At 37.8% G+C, this 19,226-nt stretch overlaps 1 protein-coding gene across 3 annotated transcripts in view; it reads left to right on the plus strand.

Moving 5' to 3' along the window:
* Positions 1-19,226, plus strand: part of didum (dilute class unconventional myosin) — a 696,374-nt gene that overhangs the window by 396,537 nt on the left and 280,611 nt on the right. For all 3 annotated transcript variants that reach the window (XM_090402302.1, XM_090402303.1, XM_090402304.1), the window contains one exon: positions 5,069-5,188. In XM_090402302.1, coding sequence (XP_090258428.1) covers positions 5,069-5,188 — 120 coding nt within the window. The remainder of the gene's footprint in view (positions 1-5,068; positions 5,189-19,226) is intronic.

A 19,226-nucleotide genomic window follows, 5' to 3' on the forward strand; every position in this document is an offset into this window, starting at 1 on the left:
GAGAAGCAAGTTCAGTGTGTTTTCAGTTGCACTGAAAAGGAAAGCTAGCAGCTACTGTTCTTGTTTTTTAAGGCCCCAAACAAAAACTGGAGGAATGAGAGTTGCTAGTTCAGTGGAGCAGTGGCCATAGAAGTACCTGTAAAAACAGACACAGCACAGAAACATTGCATCTGCGAGATAGAGGTTGAAGTGAGTTCTGTGAAAAAGGAACCATCTTTGAGCCAAATTACTCTTATGTGGACAGGATTGAGAATGTGTAGGGAATTTTTAAGTGCACTACTCCAAAAGGATGGATGGATGGATAAATTTGAGATTTTTTTTTATATATAGAATTATTAGTTGGATGAGTGATAAATAGCATCTTGAATGGAAGAGATGCTGAGGAAGTGATTGATATGATATATTTATGCCAAGAGAGGCTGGAAGTAGATGTTAGTCCAAGCAGAGAAATCTGGTCCTGTCTGGTAGTTTGTATATTACTGAGTGTAAGGGTAGATGAACTGAGATCCTTTTTGCGAGAGAAAAGGTAAGATGTGTTTTTGGCAGCACTGAAGACTCCATCAAAACACAGTGGCTGATGTCCAAATCACAGGAGATACATCCTGCTAAATGATATAGGAACTAAGTATCACCCTTCAAATTAGTTCCTATATCGTTTAGCAGGATGTACCCCCTGCATATACTACTTTTTGATACCTGTCCATCAGCTACCCTTTTATCCATATCACCAGTTTCATATCCATCCCCATTTGTTGAATTTTATGTAACAGAGTTCCATGTGGTATCTTGTCAAACACCTTTGTAAAATCCAGCAGTATCTCGTGTAGCCATTCCCTTTATCCAACTCAGCTGTCATTCTATTATAAAAAGTTAATATATTACTAAGCAAGATGAACCCGTCATAAAGCCATGTTACCCCTCATAGAGTATCATATTCTTATCCACCCACGTCTGAATTCTCATGTTTTTTAGCCAACTTTTCCAGTACTTTTACAACCACCCCTGAGATACTGATTAGTCTATAATTTACTACCACAGACTTAGATATTCCTTTATGCAAATGAATTATTTTTTCCCTCCTTCCACTCTGTTGGGACTTTGCCAGAGCTGAGACTTCAGTTAAACAGCCTAGTCAAAGACATTGCTAGTTCCCATGCACATTCTCTTAACATTATCCAGTTCCACAACTGTATTTGTACCTCCAGTTCATCATCCTGTGTTCTCACATCAGCGCCTGTCACCTCTGCCATAAATATATCTTGACTTGGATAATATACCCTTGCAAAGTGGTCACTCAGTAGCTCAACAATTTTGTCTGATTCTCTCACCTTGCTATCATCTGCATTTGTTAACACATTCACTGTCACGCTCCTCGGGCATAGTTTGTTACCACACGCCAAGCAATTTCACTTCTTCAAGGGCAGTACGAGTAATCTCATTGCCGGCGGTAAGCGTCATACGAGTATATTCGTAGTTGGCTTATGAGGCTCATATACCAACTACGAGTATACTCGTAGTTGGCAGCGAACGTGTTAAAGTTATTCTTCCATAGTCATTCTTCCTCCTGCTTGCCACAAAACGAAAAATCTCTTTGGGATTTCCTTTGCCTGTGCAGATAATTTCTTCTTGTAATTTGAATTTGCCGTCTTTCTGTGCTAGTTACCTTTCTTGCCTTATCCTTGTACTATTCATGAGCTAGCTGATCACCTTTCTCCTTATATATCCTCCACAATATTTTCTCTTTTTACAGTGCATGTTTAACATGTTCATTGCCAATCAAGCGATATCGCGTGATGCGAGGTCTCACCAAACGGCCGATCACGCGTTATCATGTGGACGTCGCTAACTAAAGAAAATAATAAAAAAAAATTGGCCACCACACGAAATTCCAATTTTCAGCTTGGCAACGAGCGACAGCGTGCTATCACGCGATGCGGATTCTCACCTTTCAGCCGATCACGCGTTATCGCGTGGCCGTCACTAACTAAATAAAGAAATAAAAAAAAATTGGCCACCACACGAAATTCCAATTTTCAGTTTGGCAATGAAAGTGTTAACGATGCTACTCATCCATCTAACTCTTACCTGATTTATCCCCCCTGATCTTGGGTATACAGTGTGATATCGCTTCCTCCAGATATCCCTTGCAGAACTTTATGCCATGGTACTACTTCAAGCTTCCTCCTAAGTGCATCATAATCACCTGCATTATAGTTCCACACATACATTTTCTTAACTAGTATTTCCCTGTTTTGCTACCTCCCAAGTCAAGAACACTTCCCCAATTGGAGGCAATATAACTACCTTAATTATGGACAGGTCTTCTGACCTTATTAGCAAGATCCAACACTCTCATACCCCTAGTCCCCCCCCTTTGTCACATTCTGCTTCAAGTAATTATCTCTCAGTAAGTGTTTTAATTATATTTCCTTCCTGCCATGTGATCTTGCCTCCTTCCAATCTATGTCTCAGAAGTTTAAGTTCCCCATAATAATTACTTGACTTGCACTTATTGTAGTAATCTGCTGATGCATGTCTTCCACATCATCCATGGCATATAGCAGTGACCAATTTTATATTTTGTCGTATTGTCCTTGAGACAGCGGAAGAATTGGCTGCAATTCTTCCGCTGTCATCAGCAGAAGAATTGCTGTCTCTCTATCTTGTCTACTCTATCCTCCCTGAAAATATTAAATCAGTAACTACATCAGTAACCCTGTAACTATGTCATGTGCTGTTGCTGTTAGTGAAGTCTCACTGTTATCTATAATGTTTGGCAAGGTTGCACTATTCGGTGCCAAAATGTCCATAATTTATGTCCCTAACTACCTTTACATTCTGAATTGACCATCCCATTCGATATTGTTGCCTGAGAGACTAGATTTTGAATTTTTTATTTATTCACACCCTTCTTCACTTCATGGGTACCTTCACATACACTCATCTGCATCTTCCCAAATTGCTTTAGTTTCCTGACTTTGCACTTCCACTCTTTCAGTGAACAAAGCTTTCTTCAGACACCTAACTGTGAATCCATTTAAGTGCAATCCATTGACATTGTAGAAAGCTTTCTGGCCATAAGTCCACAAATTCAACGTGCACAACCTGTGTGAGATGATGCCTTCATTAATTTTCAAACTACTTCTGCCTTCAGAGACAACAGCCTGAATAAAGACAAGTGACAATAATATAAAATTTGTTACCACTAGCTAATTCATGATAAAAACATTCCAGTCTCATAAAAGTATACATATCTATAAATAAATTTAAAAAAATTCTTTACATGATGGTATTTTTGACATTGCATACTCAGATTTACCTTGAAATAATGTTATTCACCTAAATTAATTTCACTTAAAATTTTTTTTCACAGATGGTTTAATATGTTGACCCTAGTTATAAGAGCTATATATCAATGTTCATTTCTTAAAATAATTTTACACTGCCATGAAAACATTTTATAATGTCTAAAATAATTGTTTAACATGGTGTTCTAGTTTTTCTCCCCTTGTACAGTTGTTATATTAAGTGGACTAAATAACCTTACATTAGTATGATTTCCTAACCATTATCTTCATGCTGGGTAGAAAATCAGACCCATGTTGACATAAACTAAAATTTTCTTCTTAAAATTGTTTAAGTAATCTGCCAAACCCTAAGGTTTGACAAGTCATAACTCTAAAATAAAATAGAAATAACTGTATCCCTCCAAAATAAAACAGCAAATTTTTTCAATTTTAGATCTTCCAAAATGTGGTTTAATTTAGGATTACTATAAATGAAAGAAAGGGCACTCACTTATGGCTTTGATCTCATTTTTCATTTAGAGTGGGAGTAAACTGATAGCCAGAATTACTCTTGAAGATGAGTAATGGATAAATTGTTAGTAAGATGTGTTAAAAAGAGAAAGAAGAAGGAATAGATAAAAAAGGGTAGAAGGAAAGATGGGGAAAAAAGTTTTTTTTTTGAGCGGGGGGGGGGGGGGAATAGAAGAGAAATCTTGAGACACCACTACTGACTTTGAGACATCAAAGTCAGTAGTGGTGTCTCAAGAGCTTAATTTATTTTTTATAAAAAAAGTGACATCTGAGGTTGAATTAAAATGTTCTTGGGGAGGGAAGCAAAAAAAAAAAATTCAGTGTTTTATAATCAGTTCTTACTGAACCCTTTTAATTGCTACTTAGATCCCACAGACTTTCATCAAGATATTACCTTCTTGAAAAACAAATCCCTAATGTACAGATACCCTCATTTAATCCAGAACACTATCAACATCTTAAAATTACACATACTGGCCTTCATAACTTTAGTTGTTTCAGCTGTAATTTCAATCAAACCAGATAAATTTGAAATAGCATTTTTAATACTTTTGGAGGTTTCACGTTTCAAAATTGTCTTCTCCCTGAAATGAGGAAGACCATTTAGGTGATTCTGTAATCTCCACTCCAGTAATTGCTATTTCCCTTCAATCTGATTTCACCAACTCTTTTTTTCTATGTCTTTTTTTCCTTGCCTGTTCATTCTTTTCTTCTAATTTCCATACTTTCAACATTGTTATTACATTCCAAGTTCCAATCTGCACTAGTATTTCTTTATACCACTGCAGATGTCCATATGTTGACATATGCAAAAATGGCTATAAATTTAATTGCTGTGACTAGGAATATCTAATAAATATTCATTATTACATGCATGATATTGTAAAACACATATTTATGATTGCCTTAGATTATTTCTCTACCTGGTTCATTTTTTCAGTTAAAGCATGAAAAGTGAAATTTTTCATATAGAAATTCTCTCAGACATCTTTGATACGTAGCTGTGAAAAAAAGTCTTGTACTTACCAAGTTCTTTTACACAGTATGATAAATTATTGTTCTTGATGCTCAGGTAAGTATTGGATAGCTTACTTTTTTATTGCATTATATAATAGACTTTTTGGATTGTGAAAATCAGTGTAATTAAAATGGTGTTGTCTTAATTTACTTTATATGATTGTTGCATGTATAGAAAAATTTTACATATTATACCGATGTGGAAGTTGCTTTTTTTATTATATTTTTTTAAGGATATTGGATATGGTTCAGTACGATCCAGAGATAAAGATTCTATACATATAAAGTTAGATGATATAAAATGGGACCAGTCACCTGCAAGCAAAGAGATCAGTCCAGATGAGGAAAGCAGGGTAGGTGAAATGATCATATGCTACTAGTTATTGTTTGATTTTGAGAAAGTATTTCTAGTCTGCTTTGTAACTTTTTTTAAATGACATCCTTGCTCAAAAAGTTGAGTAAATTTAAATCTCTGTCTAGTAGGTACATGAAAGCTAAGTAGTAAGCCTAACTCTGGAGACCAAACGTTCCTTTTTTTTTTCAGGTTTAACAAACATCACATTGTACTTGACTAGTTACTGCCAATAATGTTGTTTGCTATTGAATACAAAATACTGAAAGATCTTCTGCAAGCCTTTTGATGTAAAATGTACAAGAACTGTTTTGACTTAAAGGACTCCGCTATGTTGAGATGTCTACCAGATCCTCTACTTTCGTTTTTTGTCTCTGCTATCCACTAAACATTTCTATTGTATTTTATTATCTTGAATTTTATGATTTACATAGTATCTAGATTTTGGGCACATTTTAAATTGATACAGTACTAATGAATGTTCTTGGAATGAAACAGTCTTTATAATGAAGATGGCATTTTAAAAGTTTTACTTTGATCTGTAAACTCCGAGTTGAAAAGGTTATATTATTGTAATGCTTTTTAGATTGCCTTGTAACTCTTCTTGAATGAATGTTCATATTTGATCATATGCTTTTTTCCCCCCTAATATTAGCCTCACACATTGAGAGGATGTAAACGGTATATCACAGTACTCTATGCAGACAAACAATTAAAAAAGAAAAACATGATCTCCTGTTGATGATCTTGAACAGCTGGATGTTGTAGTTATTGAGAAAAACACGAGGCGGAAAAGGTTGTTGCAGAAGACAGAGTGGATAGAACGAAAGAGTAGGATTAGAAGTTGGTCCTGCGAATTTGATTTAATGGGCTTAATTGGATATTGACAAGCAGCTGCTCATGTGTTTTTTATGACCTGACTTATAAGAAAGAGGAGAAATATTGGAAGCCAGTCCAGCAGAATAGTTCTGATACTTGTAAAATCATAAAGCAGAAACACACCTATGACAAAAGTGATTGGATGGGAGGAAGCCATTATATATTAACTGGATTGCCTTAGAATAGTATGAAGCATATTTAGAGAGATATTTGGTGCATCACTCAAAATGTGAGAAGAGTATTCTAAAATTGAGCAGATTTGAAATGTACATAGTGTTGTAAGTTATATTGGTGAGAAGTAATGTCATAAGCAGAAAATGACTGTAATTTCTCTGTAGGCCAAGGGGGAAGTGGAGAAAGTCCAGAAAGGCTAGAAGTATAAGTCAAAAATATTTCAGAAGTATTTCTGGGAAAAAAAAGAGAAATATATCAAATGAGATCCCACCTTTGCAAGAACGGATGAAGAGTTATGCTACAGTAATGTTAAAGTTGGTGAGGTTGCCCTCCTCGGTAGAGGATGGAAAGGAAATTTTAACATATTAGATAACATATTCGAATATTTTGCACAAGGATTATCAAACGAAGGGGAATGAATAATGTATGGAGTGTATTGTTATTAGTAAAGCTATGGATGAGATTTGAGGTCAGTGAGAGGAAGTCATTTGCATATAGAAGGAAGAGCTTAAGTAAACATACAGACCCTTGGGATACTTCAGCACTGGTGAAGAAATATGAAGAGAAGAAAAAGTTATCCACCATGGCACATAGCATATTGTCTTGAAGGCAGATTATAAGATAAAATACCTCTATGCCATACCCATCAAATACCTTTAAAATTTCAAGAGTGGTGATTACAAGTTTCTCCAAAGTTTTCCATGGCTTATTCCCAAAGGTGGTTAAGGTTGGCCAGGTGATCAGCTATGTAATGAGTGTCAAGGAATGTGTATTGGTGTCATTAATGACCCTTTCCATCATTTTGGGGAGAATTTAGTTGAGGATGATGAACAGTATTGGCCAGCTTTTATCTTCCTTTCTGGAATAAGCTCTCTTAAATGTTGTAAAGTAAATTTTGAATGAATATAAAAGCCTTTAAAGAAGATATAAGATGGGTGTCATTTCTGAGGTACAAGGTTTACACACTTGTGAGGAAAAGCACAGAAGGCATTGGTATCCAGAATTCATTCTGAATTCTTCTGATATATTTCTGCTAAAATACCACAAGAGGCAGCATACATTGAGCTGTTCTTGGTATCTTCATAATTGTGCAATGCATGAGCGAGAGAGAGAGAGAAAGGGTGGGGTTTTGCTCTGCCATGCTTAAGCATGGCAGAGCAAAAGTCCTTTTCAGCAAGAATGATTTCCATTTGCAATTAAAGCAAGTTTTCTGCCTTAAATCTTTCAAAATCATATTTGGATATGTTGCTATTTTTTGGAAGTGTTCCAAGCTCTGGGATGGAGTTGTTTTCAGCCACTTGCTATGCCATATTCGACACATCTTGGAGATATTTAGTGAACTAGAGATAATGACTCTCATTCTAGCAAGAAATATTTCAATTTATTTGGTCAGGTGAAATATTTGGGTCACATAAGCATTAGACTGTGGCAAAGAAGTGTAGAAATCACAGATCATCTCATTTGACACCATTGTAGTAATAAAAGAACATGAGGCTGAGAATAGCTAAATGAAGTACATTCATAGAATAGAAAATCCAGAGGAGGTCATGGCTTTATCTGCCAAGAGCAGGGCCAAATTTATGCATAAGCTATACAACCTACAGCTTAGAGCCTCATGTTAAAGCAGCCTCTACCTCAGTATAGATTATCTAAAATTTATTGTTTTAAAAGTTACAGTTTAGAGGCTGCAACAACCTTAAATCCAGCTCTAGCCAAGAGAGAAGTGACTTTCACAGTATACACATAAGGAAAAAGTGCATAAGAAAATATTGGACATTCTGGTAGGTAAGTGAAACAGTTTGCATTAGATGATTGCTAATAGCTAAAATTTCAGCATGTCCTTCAGTTTGGCCAGTGACCAGAAAAGAAAAGTAATTTGAGTTTTAAACATTAAATTCTTCCAAATGACCTTGCTATTTGTGTAATTGGGTTGCAGAAAATCAAATATTTAAAGCTAAATGTCTAAATATGTCAGAATTAAAAAAAAAAAAAAAGAGAAGTAGATATATTTAGCTAGAGAAGGTTGAAAGAGAGATTCTAGGATTAGCATCATGTGTCTTGTACAATCAGATCTCATGAATGCACAGGTGCTTCCATTGTCCATCACATGATGGAAATAATTCAAATTGTCAAAGAATTTTACCTTGGGTATAATAAATGTTAAAAAATACCAAGCAATTTTTAAACCTGGTTTTACTCCATTTCCCAAGTAAGCAAACAGACAAACAAGTCAAGTTTGGCCCTGCAAGTGATGAAAGTCTAGCTGATCCTACAGGTAGTGCAAGACCAAGGCAACTCGTGGTAAAGGTGGCATAAGGTGGTAAAGCTTGCACTAAGATTAGTGATCAGAGCTTATGCTACCTTTACCACGAGTTGCCTTGGTCTTACACTACCTGTAGGATCAGCTAGACTTGCATCACTTGCAGGTGCAAACTTGACTTGTTTGTCTGTTTGCTTACTTGGGAAATGGAGTAAAACCAGGTTTAAAAATTGCTTGGTATTTTTTAACAATTCAAATTGTCATTTAGGTAGCTGAGATGGTTAATCTTGTTGTTGCAAATTAAGATTCAGATAAAATAGTACTACAACTCTCAGAAACAAGACCTCTTCAATGCATTTTTGAAAATTATGGAGACAACTACCATGTTTGAATAAAAAACTTTAGTTTAATATAACTAAAATCTACATTCGACGTTTCGACCTTTATGTCAAGGTCATCTTCTGGAGCATACAACTATACACAGAAAACAAGCTACACCACAATCAAACTGGTTTGTTAAAGACACTGACCAACTGCTACAGCAATTGTTGGCCTGACCTCTGGTGAAAAATTGAGTCCTATTATGAGTGTTATCTGTTGGTTGTAGAAATACATTGGGCACAACAACAAGTATCTATCTATATATATTAACATCATGTACACATTCCAGCCAGCTGGTATGGAATGGTTTCTAATACTAGCTGATGATTGGCTAGAGTCCTGACTTATGTTGGATCTTATATATTAGGTAGGCTGAATGCGTGCCATCCAGATCCTTGAACTTTTCATGCCATCTTTGTTGTTGATATTTGGGTGGTTTATCAGGATTCCGCAGGCTTCCTTAAATTTCCTTTCATACTAGGTTTTTGTGCGGTGTAAAGAGCAGGTGCTTTTCCAGTTGATTTGGTGTAAGGTGTTGAGTGCCTGCTTCACCATAATGGTTATATTTAATGTGTCTAATGTGTTCTTTCTTGCGTATAGGGATTGTCCGTCTTGTTTCACCAATGTACGGTAAGTTATAGGTGCAGCGGATGCAATAGACTCCAGGATGTGCTAATGGGAGGAGAGGATCCTTAGAGGAGTTGAATATGGTTTTAAGTTTAGTGGGTGGTTTGGTTTAAAGGTGGCATTGAGGTTATAATGCTGTAGGATTCTGTTGATTTTTTCCGATAACCCTTTAATGTGTGGGATGGCTATGGTTTTACTCTAATCTAGATTCATTTTTGTTGTAGTTTTATGGAGTATTTTATTAATGGTATTTTTGTTATAGCCATTATTTATGAATGTGTCGCTGATGATTTTTAGTTCTTGTTTCAGGGTTTGCTGGTTAGAGCAGATTGTTGTAGCTGTGTTTTTAAGGGTGTTAATGACTCCATATTTTTGTGATGGATGGTGGTGTGAATTAGCATGTATGTATATTGGCCAGTGTGTGTCAGTTTTCGGTAGACCGTGAAGGATAGACTGCCTGAAGGAGGATGTGTGACTAGTGTGTCTAGGAACCGGAGCGAATTTTGGTTTTCGATTTCGATGGTAAATTGTATGCGTTCGTGTTGTTTGTTTAGGTGGCTAAGGAATGTGTTTAGCGTTTGTCGCCCGTACGACCAGATCGTGAACACGTCATCAACGTATCTAAGCCTGACTGTCGGTCTTAGCATGGTGGAATCAAGAGCCCCTTGCTCAAAGGTTTTCATGTAGAAGTTAGCGATTGGGGGGGGGGGATAGTGGTGGGCCCATGGCTGTACCTTGTAGGTAGAACTTGTTTTGCCACACGAAGTAACTGGACTGTAGTACGTGGGCAAAGAGGGCCGTAATGTCGGGTGGAAATTTGTTCTGTAGTAGGAGAATTGTGTCATTGATGGGGACATTAGTGAAAAGGGCAGAAACCTCGAAACTGACTAATAAGTCATCTTTGTTGAGTGTTATGCTTTTAATTTTGTTTATAAAGTGTTGTGTGTTTTTTATGTAGGAGGGGGAATGACCTACCAACTCCTCGAGTGTTGCCGCTAATTTCTTGGCTAAGTGGTAATTGGGACTGTCTATTCCTTCCACGATTGGTCGAAGGGGCACATTTTGTTTGTGTATTTTTGGAACACCATATATTCTGGGAGGGGGGCGTAGTGGGGCTTAAGTTTTTTAACTGTGTCTGGTGGCCAAGAAGTGATGGACTTGAGTAGTTTCTCTGTTTTATCCTTTTTGTTGGGTTATAATTTACCATTTTATATGTGTTGTTATCGGCTACTAGTTGATTCATTTGAAGTACGTATGTTGACCTGTATGTTGACAGGTCAACATACATATGAATACGTATGTTGACCTGTCAAGGACAATAGTGGCATTGCCTTTATCCGCTTTCGTTATTATTATGTTTTGTTTGGCTTTTAATGATTTAATTGCTACCAATTCTGTTTTTGTGAGGTTGTTCTGTATGGTTTTCTTAGTGTTCAGGACTAGTTTCTAGTCCTGAACACCAAGAAAACTATTTTATCTGCTATATTGTTAGGTATCTATCTATAGATGCCTCTTTCAGTGTGGTAGATAAAATCCAATTTGTTTACCTTTTTAGGTGCTATTGCGTAGTTCAGTCCTTTATTCAGTAGCGTAAGTTCGTCGTTGTTCAGGGTGTGGCTTGATAGGTTAATCACATGGTTCTTGGTTCTTGCTTGTCGGTGGTTGGTCGCGCCTTGTCTCCCTTGTTTGTTGTTCATTGTTGGTGTTTATCGGGGAGGAAGTCCTCTGAATGGATGGATTCCTGTGATTTGCTGCCATATTTTGCCATTGTCTCTTCAAATTTATTGAAAAAAAAAAAAATTACAGATGCAATGAATTTGGCAGAGACTGAGATAAAATTGATGGAATGACATTTGTTAGAAAACAAATGTAGATTACTTTTCTGAAAGCAACAAACAAAGTACAGAAATTATCATTATCACATTCCTGATATATATATATATATATATATATATATATATATATATATATATAGAAAGTATTTTACCTTGGGTATAATAAATGTTAAAGTTACCAAGTTATTTTAAACCTGGTTTTACTCCATTTCCCAAGTAAGCAAACAGACAAATAAGTCAAGTTTGCGCTTGCACGTAATGCAAGTCTAGCTGACCCTGCAGGTAGTGCAAGACCAAGGTAACTCATGGTAAAAGTAGAACAAGCTCTGATCACTAATCATAATATTTACCCATAATGCAAAGCACATCTCCTGGAGAAGATGTATAATGCTTTGCATTAAAATCAAGGGGCCAATACCCAGACCGGTTTCAACCTTTATTGAGGTAGAATGGGAGTTCATATCTCATCATCATTGGCCTCTTTAGAGTCAAAAAGTTGTGCTGAGAGCCAGCTTTGATAGTAAGAGAGGAGTAGAAAAGATAGAGTTGATAGTAGTAGGTAGTTAAAAGAGGCCTCAGTCGATCTACTTGGCCACACTCAAGAGTCATCGCCAAGCAGATCTCTGACATTTCCTCCCTCCATCCGTTCTTTTCAGCTCTCGACAGTCAGTCATCTCTTCAGATGTCTGGCTGGCAAAAGGAGTGAAAAACAAATGAAAGAGGACACTTAAAAAGAAGAACTGAGAAAGGACAAGAAGTTACATATCACTAATAGCAAAGACAGAACAAAAAAAACAACAACAACAACTGGGTGACATGAAAGACCAATTTAAACTGAGGAGAGTGGGGGAAAAGCCTGGCCTGGGTGATGCAACCCACAGGGAGCTGCACCGCCTCGGTGTAAGCCTTTACAGCCCAGGTTCTCAGGATACTCCCTCCTGTGTGGACAAATTTTAAACGAAACAAAACTTAAAGGAAAGGGTTTTTTTTTTTTTTTTTTTTTTTTTTTTTTTTTTTTTTTTCCCCTTCCCTGGCAGATCGATACTAGGAGTCGACTGACTTGTTAGGCGAGGTTTAAATCCTCCTTCTGTCTATTGTTGTGGGTTTTAATGATGAGATCTGCTAATTTGTCTCCACAGACGTGGTTTAGCATGTAGAGGCCTCTGTGCAGTGCTAGTCCCACGTCGTCCTCTGCATCGATAAAATCACTGATCTCTTCAGGAGTGATTTCATCTATATTATCTACAAACACGTCGTTCCATTCTGCACTGACGACTCTTGGCCCATTTTGTCCTGTGATTATCAGTTGAATGTCTCCGAATGTTTCTATTGCTGTTTGTAGTGTCGCCTCCTCCTCGGGGAAGTCCTTTAACAGATGCAATATAGGTGCGTTGGCCTTTGCGTGAGGGAACTTTGTCGGTTCTGATATTGCCTTTGTTTCAGCTTTGCCTGGAATTCCTCTATGAGATTTTTTTCCAGGATTGTGGAATTCTCCTATGGGTCTTAGATCGTCTCTTTGTTCCTATTCATCTGTTTCTAAATGGGTGTCTGTTTTATTTCCTTTTTCTTCCTCCTCCTCTGAACTTGACGTTTCTGCTGGGCTGTCATAATTTGGTTTGGTTCTTTTATTTTCTTCTTCTGGTGTGATAGGTCGTTTGGTGGCATCGGTGTTAGTCTCCGTTTCCATTTCATCCTCGGTTTCGATGATTTTTCTAGCATTTCATTTTTCTTTTTTCTCTGTTTTTCCTTCTGTCTTGTTGCCAGTAGGTGGTTGAATTTTGTCATTTGTTATCACCATAACTGGGGTTGTAAGTGCTGGGAAAACATCAGGATCTATAGTGGTAGTTTCTGCCACTGTCTTATCTGCAATCAGGTAGTCATGACTTGTAAGCTCTGAACTCTTGGTTGAAATATTTGCTGGGATTGGCGAAATGGCGCCTCCTATTCTCTCGGCGTGTGTCCTGCTAGGACAAACGTTGACTTTGTGGGTAGTATCCTTGCATTTCAGACAGGGTGCTTCACACTGGGCTAGCGCATGTCCTGCCCCCATGCAGTTCCTGCACTTGTTCTTGGGGCAGTCCGTGCCTAAGTGTTCCAGTGATCCGCACCGAAAGCACTGTCTTTTTACGCCCGGGTAACCGACCATTACCCTGGCTGACCCAATCACGACAAAGTTTGGGATTTCTGCCTTCATCATGATCGAGAACGAAACTTCTCCTGACTTCCACTGAGGAAAATCAGCATCCATGCCAATTTTTATATCCCGGACGGCTCCCCATTTCGAGAAGACTTTTACTATTACATCCCTGTCTTCTTCTAAATATTTGAGCGGGAATCGATCAATTTTAACTGTTTTGGAAACGCTTCCCACCACAAAAGGATGATAAAGTTTCCCTTTGCATTCTACTCCATTCAGCAGTTTCTCCCCTGTTGCAACATCCGTGCAAACAACCTGAAATCTTCCACACCCATAAGGTGTAAAACCGGAAATTTTGTCTGCCCCTACTTTATCAATAATGGTTCTAGCAAACGTCCGCTTCTCGATCTCTGTATCTATTTCGAACCCGAGGGTTCTTACCCTCGGTAAAACCGAAGACATTATTTAACGAAAGAAAGGAAGAAGACTTTCCAAGGATAGTCTATTCCTATAAAATAGCGGAATGCCGTGTATAGGCCTAAAAAAAAAAAAAACACAAAAAGAACAAAGGAATCTTACCAAGGCAGGACTTCAATTGGAGCTCTCTTTTCGGTTCTCCTAAACTGTTGCTGGAATCCGCTGGAACAGGTTTGAAGAAGGACTGGAACATGGAGCTTTCTCTCGGGGCTGCTGAAAGAGGTCTCATCAGTGGGAGCTAGGCTAGAAATAGATTTTAGTAATACAGAGCTCATAAGTATTTTACCAGAACAAGTTACCATAAGGTGTTTTAACCTTACTAAATAAAAATCTCAGGATGAGATATAAATGTAGAAAGTATTTTACCTTGGGTATAATAAATGTTAAAGTTATCAAGTTATTTTAAACCTAGTTTTACTCCATTTCCCAAGTAAGCAAACAGACAAATAAGTCAAGTTTGTGCCTGCACATAATGCAAGTCTAGCTGACCCTGCAGGTAGTGCAAGACCCATAATGCAAAGCACATCTCCTGGAGGAGATGTATGATGCTTTGCATTATGGGTAAATATTAAGATTAGTGATCAGAGCTTATTCTTTTACCATGAGTTACCTTGGTCTTGCACTACCTACAGGGTCAGCTAGACTTGCATTACGTGCAGGCACAAAATTGACTTATTTGTCTGTTTGCTTACTTGGGAAATGGAGTAAAACCAGGTTTAAAATAGCTTGGTAACTTTAACATATATATATATATATACACCTTCAACGGATAACAGATACTGTAATTGAATGTATGATACATCATTACTAATCTCGCTTGGACTGTTTTCCTCCAAATTAGTCTGCCACTTGTCAGCACTCCAATACTATCAAATCTTATATTTTGCTCTTCTAGTATACTTCTGACTACATCAATCCATCTAGATCTTAGGCTTCTTCTGAATCTTTTTACTTTCATCTTGACATGAAACCCCCCACCCCTTCACATGAAGCACCTCTTCCTGGTGGAGTAGACCTCCCAGTAATGGTACTGGATCTGTTCATTCTGATTCTTTTTCTGTGTTTTTCTTTCCATATTCTTTGCTCTACTTCTCACTCCTGAGTCTTTTTTTTTTACTATCCTATTTTCCAGACTACACAGTCTTGCCATAAATACTGTTACAACTTCCACACTGCCCCACAAAATTGAGTGAGCCTGTTTCTGTTAGTGGCGCTGTGTGCAGCCAACATTTGCATATTTATCAGTAGAGAGGGTTGTCTAGCTGTACAGATTAACATGCAGTGGGGAGATTATGAGAACCATGTAGCTATTATAGCACTTCACAAGGTTGGAATACAGCCACCTGTTAATTTTCAACACACTGAAAAAAACTTGGATGTTTGTGTATTGGATTAGTAGGATATTTGTGTATTGGACTATTAACCATTATAATGATACAGAATGTGTATTTTGTAAGAAATACACATTCTGTATATATAATAATATAGAATGTGTATTATTATCTGACTGCTAAAGAACAGGTCGACCATGCTATGTTAGGATGCAACAGCTTGTGAGGGCAAGGCACTCCTCTACCATGATCCTGTGAGAACACAGAAGTGATGTTGAAAGAGATGAACATTTTGTAGAGAACGATATCATGTGTACTAAATGATGACCTGGGGTGAGCTCTTATCATTGTTTTACTGGACACTTCCTAACACCACAACTTATTCAGCAAAGGATGATAAAATCAAAGGCGCTTCTCTGGCAGTATGCAAACAGACCAACAGACACAAAGATATCCTCTTCACAGATGAGAAGATTTTCACTATTGAAATGATTTGGCATATGTCTCAGATCATCACAGAGTACATGCCGTAGCATGCAGGATTCAAGGAGGTCATCACCTCACATCAGTGATGGTTTGGTGTGTGTGTGGGTGGGAGGACGATGTATCAAGGGGGTATTCAAGTTACATTTGTTCGAGAAAGGGGTCAAAACCTCTGCCAAAGTGTATCGAGACACTGTACTGAAGCCTCTGGTATGGCACTCAGACAAAGGCGAGGACCACAAAACAATGGTTGGAGGCAAATGTACCTGACCACATATCACCATCCAATTGGCTGTCTGGAGGTCCCAATATGAATTCATTGGACTTCAAAATTGTGGTCCGAGCTTGAGAGAGTAGCCTGCAAGAAACAACACCCACACCCCAGCATTGCTAACCTGAAGGTGGATTTGGAGTGAGCAGTGGTAGCATTTCCATTGGATGTTATGTGTGCCACCATCGATATGTGGTTTCACAGACTTGGGACATGTGTGAAGGCAGAAGTGGGGACATTTCAAACATTGATTGCTACTATATGCACATTATATACACGTGGTTTGTATGTGCTGAAAGCTGTAAATGATTTACTGATAGATTAAAGGTTTATATGCTGTTCAAGTTGTAACAGTATTTATGGCTAGACTAAGCACCATTACTGAGATCAAATCACTTGGCCATGCAGTGAAACTCATGAATATCCGGAAGGGAATGGATCATGATAGTCTCACACTACTTTAGTCTCTCTGCTTTGACAGGACTGGTCAAATGGCTTGGCCAGGATCGCGGCTAGTGAGATTGCCTGCAAGGATAAATGGCGTTGCAATAAGTCTCCTTCCTCACGGTCCGTGGATAGAGTTCAAGACTTGGTGTGATGCTGGCATGGCAATGTCACCCTCTTCAACCAGAGGGATTTGGAAGGATTAACAGGATCTCCAAAATCAGTTAAGATACTTTGTTCAAGGAGGACATTCTTATAGAAACAACAACAACACAGACACAACCATGCTAACTCCTTCATGCAGTCCATTAGAGGAATGCCAATTATAGTTACTCCTCACAAAACTGAACTGTTCTCAAAGGGTAATATCAGAGTGACTTCCTTATTGTTTCTGATGATCTGTTCTGAAATGAAAGACAAAAGAGTGACTGCCATGAAGAGCACACTCATACTTAGGGAATGTCACTGGTTCCTTCCAGGAACATCTTCATTACTTTCAACATGCCGAAACCACCAACTTCTGTGAAAGAATGATATCTTAACTGCTTAGTTAGGCTCTACATCCCTGAACTTTTTGCATTTGTTTAAATGTCAGAAGTACAGTTATTTCCAAACTGCCTGTCGTGGCTCTGCATTCTGTGTCTGATGTGGCAGTTATGATCCTGGGAACAAAGACTGTTCCCATGATGGGAGGATGAAAAGGAGATTCAAGAAATAAAGACCAAACAGAGCATCCCATACCAGGAGGCAAAGAGACAGTGGTAAATCTTATGCTGAGAAGGCAAAAAACATCAGATGGTGTTTCTTCCTGAAGAAAGTATTAGTAGGGATCTTAATATGTACAGTATGTTTGTTCCCACCTTTTCACATCCCTGAATGGTGTGATTTATTTTGCTGTCTCTTTAGAGCATATCAAAGAGAAAAATTGATGTGGGCTCACCTCTGATGATATTTCAAAATTGGTTCCCTTAAATGAAAATCCACTGATTTAAAAAATAATGGAACGTTCATACCCTTCAAGTATGAACGTTCTTGAAGTTATGAACTTAATTAAGTGATTATGCATTAACCATCCCTTTTACTTTTAATGAAGAACTTAAATGGTCACAAACATTCTGTGCAGTGGTGCCCAAACTAACATTAGATTGTAAAAGAAGAACTGTTGAGCATATTCTGGAATAATCTCTCCCTTTAGAACGCAGGAAGCAACACCTTCTTCCATATGCCTACCCGAACATCCTGCAATCAATTTAACTATCTGTTCACCTTATCTCTTTTCCTGCCGTTTAAGTAGGATACTGATAACTTATTTGGAAGTGATAATTTTCCTTGGGATATGCACTTTTCTGCACGAGCAACCATGTGCTACATCATGGATATCACTATGGAAAATCGAACAAGCTGAGTGGTTCACCTTCTCTTCCTTAGTAGAATTCAGTTTTGCAATGGCCAACTCATCTCCTATTAGCAACCTAGTGAATCATATGATAGTGTATTACACAAGATGTCACAACTGCAATTCCTAAAACATCTAGTTGGCCACTTTTCCCCAAACTGTGGTGAAATGCAACTGCATAGCAGCTACAGAAGCACAGAAGAAAGCTTGAAGTATCTTCTGCAGATAACCCACAATAGCAAAACTCGCCACTTTCAAATGTGCCTGAGGCAAGATGCATCTGTCATCAGAGCCAGAAGGAATCCTGGATCCAATACATATCTTCTGTAGCAAAAGCAACCAACAGCAAAGAAGTTGAGGTACAATCTGGAAAATGATGGGCAGATATACCACCTGCCCAGTTTTTATCCTTGAACATAACGGATGCACAATTGCTGACCTAAACATCTTATCCCCAGGAGTTCCTTGCTCAAAAGTATAAGGCAGAAAAAACAACATTCTGTTTTCTTCTGGTGGTGGGAATGATTACAGCAGGCTATTCACAAAAAAAAATTAAAAGTTGCCCTGCTTAAATGTTGCCCATCTGATGTCACACCAGATAACGTCTATTATGAGATGAAGAAATATCTATTGCCATCTACTACAGATTGTTGGCTGTGCATGTTCCTGTTCAACAGAATTTTCTGTGAGAACATTTTTTCAGCAAAAGATGATTATATTGCACTTTCCTAAGCCAGGGAAGGATTCAAAATTGCCAATAAATTATTGACCAGCTGCCTGTGCATAATTCTGGAAAAAAAATGGTTATTGCTCATGTTTTATATTTTTTGGAGAGAAACATTCTTTTTTTTTTTCCAGAACACAATTTGGCTTTTGCTGACATCACTCAACTGATTATCTAGGCCAACTGGAAGCATCCATTACAGATACCATCCTATAATACGAGTTCTTAGTTCAGTTTTCTTGATATGGAAAAAGCATATGACACTGCTTGGAGATTCATAATATTAAAAGACCTACACAATTCTGATCTCAGAGGGATTCTCCTACTTTTTCATCAAGAGCTTCTTATCCAACTTAATCCTCCAGTCTGAGTAGAACTATCCTCTCTCTCTCTCTCTCTCAATTATACCCAAGAGAAGAGAGTCTTACAAGTTTCCATTTTAAGTGCCACAGTTTTGCCATCAAGGATAATTTTTGCCCATGGGATAACAGAACAACTTTCCCAACTGAAAGCAATTCTTTCTATGTGGATGAATTTACCATCTTCTGTCATTTCTATGAGGGTCATAGAAAGACAGCTGCAGCAAGCCATTGATCATCTTTCAAAAGTGGTTGCTTGCA

The sequence above is a fragment of the Typopeltis vanoorti genome, chromosome 13, assembly GCF_054136105.1.
Source record: "Typopeltis vanoorti isolate ZY-2024b chromosome 13, IOZ_Tvanoo_1.0, whole genome shotgun sequence".
NCBI classification, from domain to species: domain Eukaryota; kingdom Metazoa; phylum Arthropoda; class Arachnida; order Uropygi; family Thelyphonidae; genus Typopeltis; species Typopeltis vanoorti.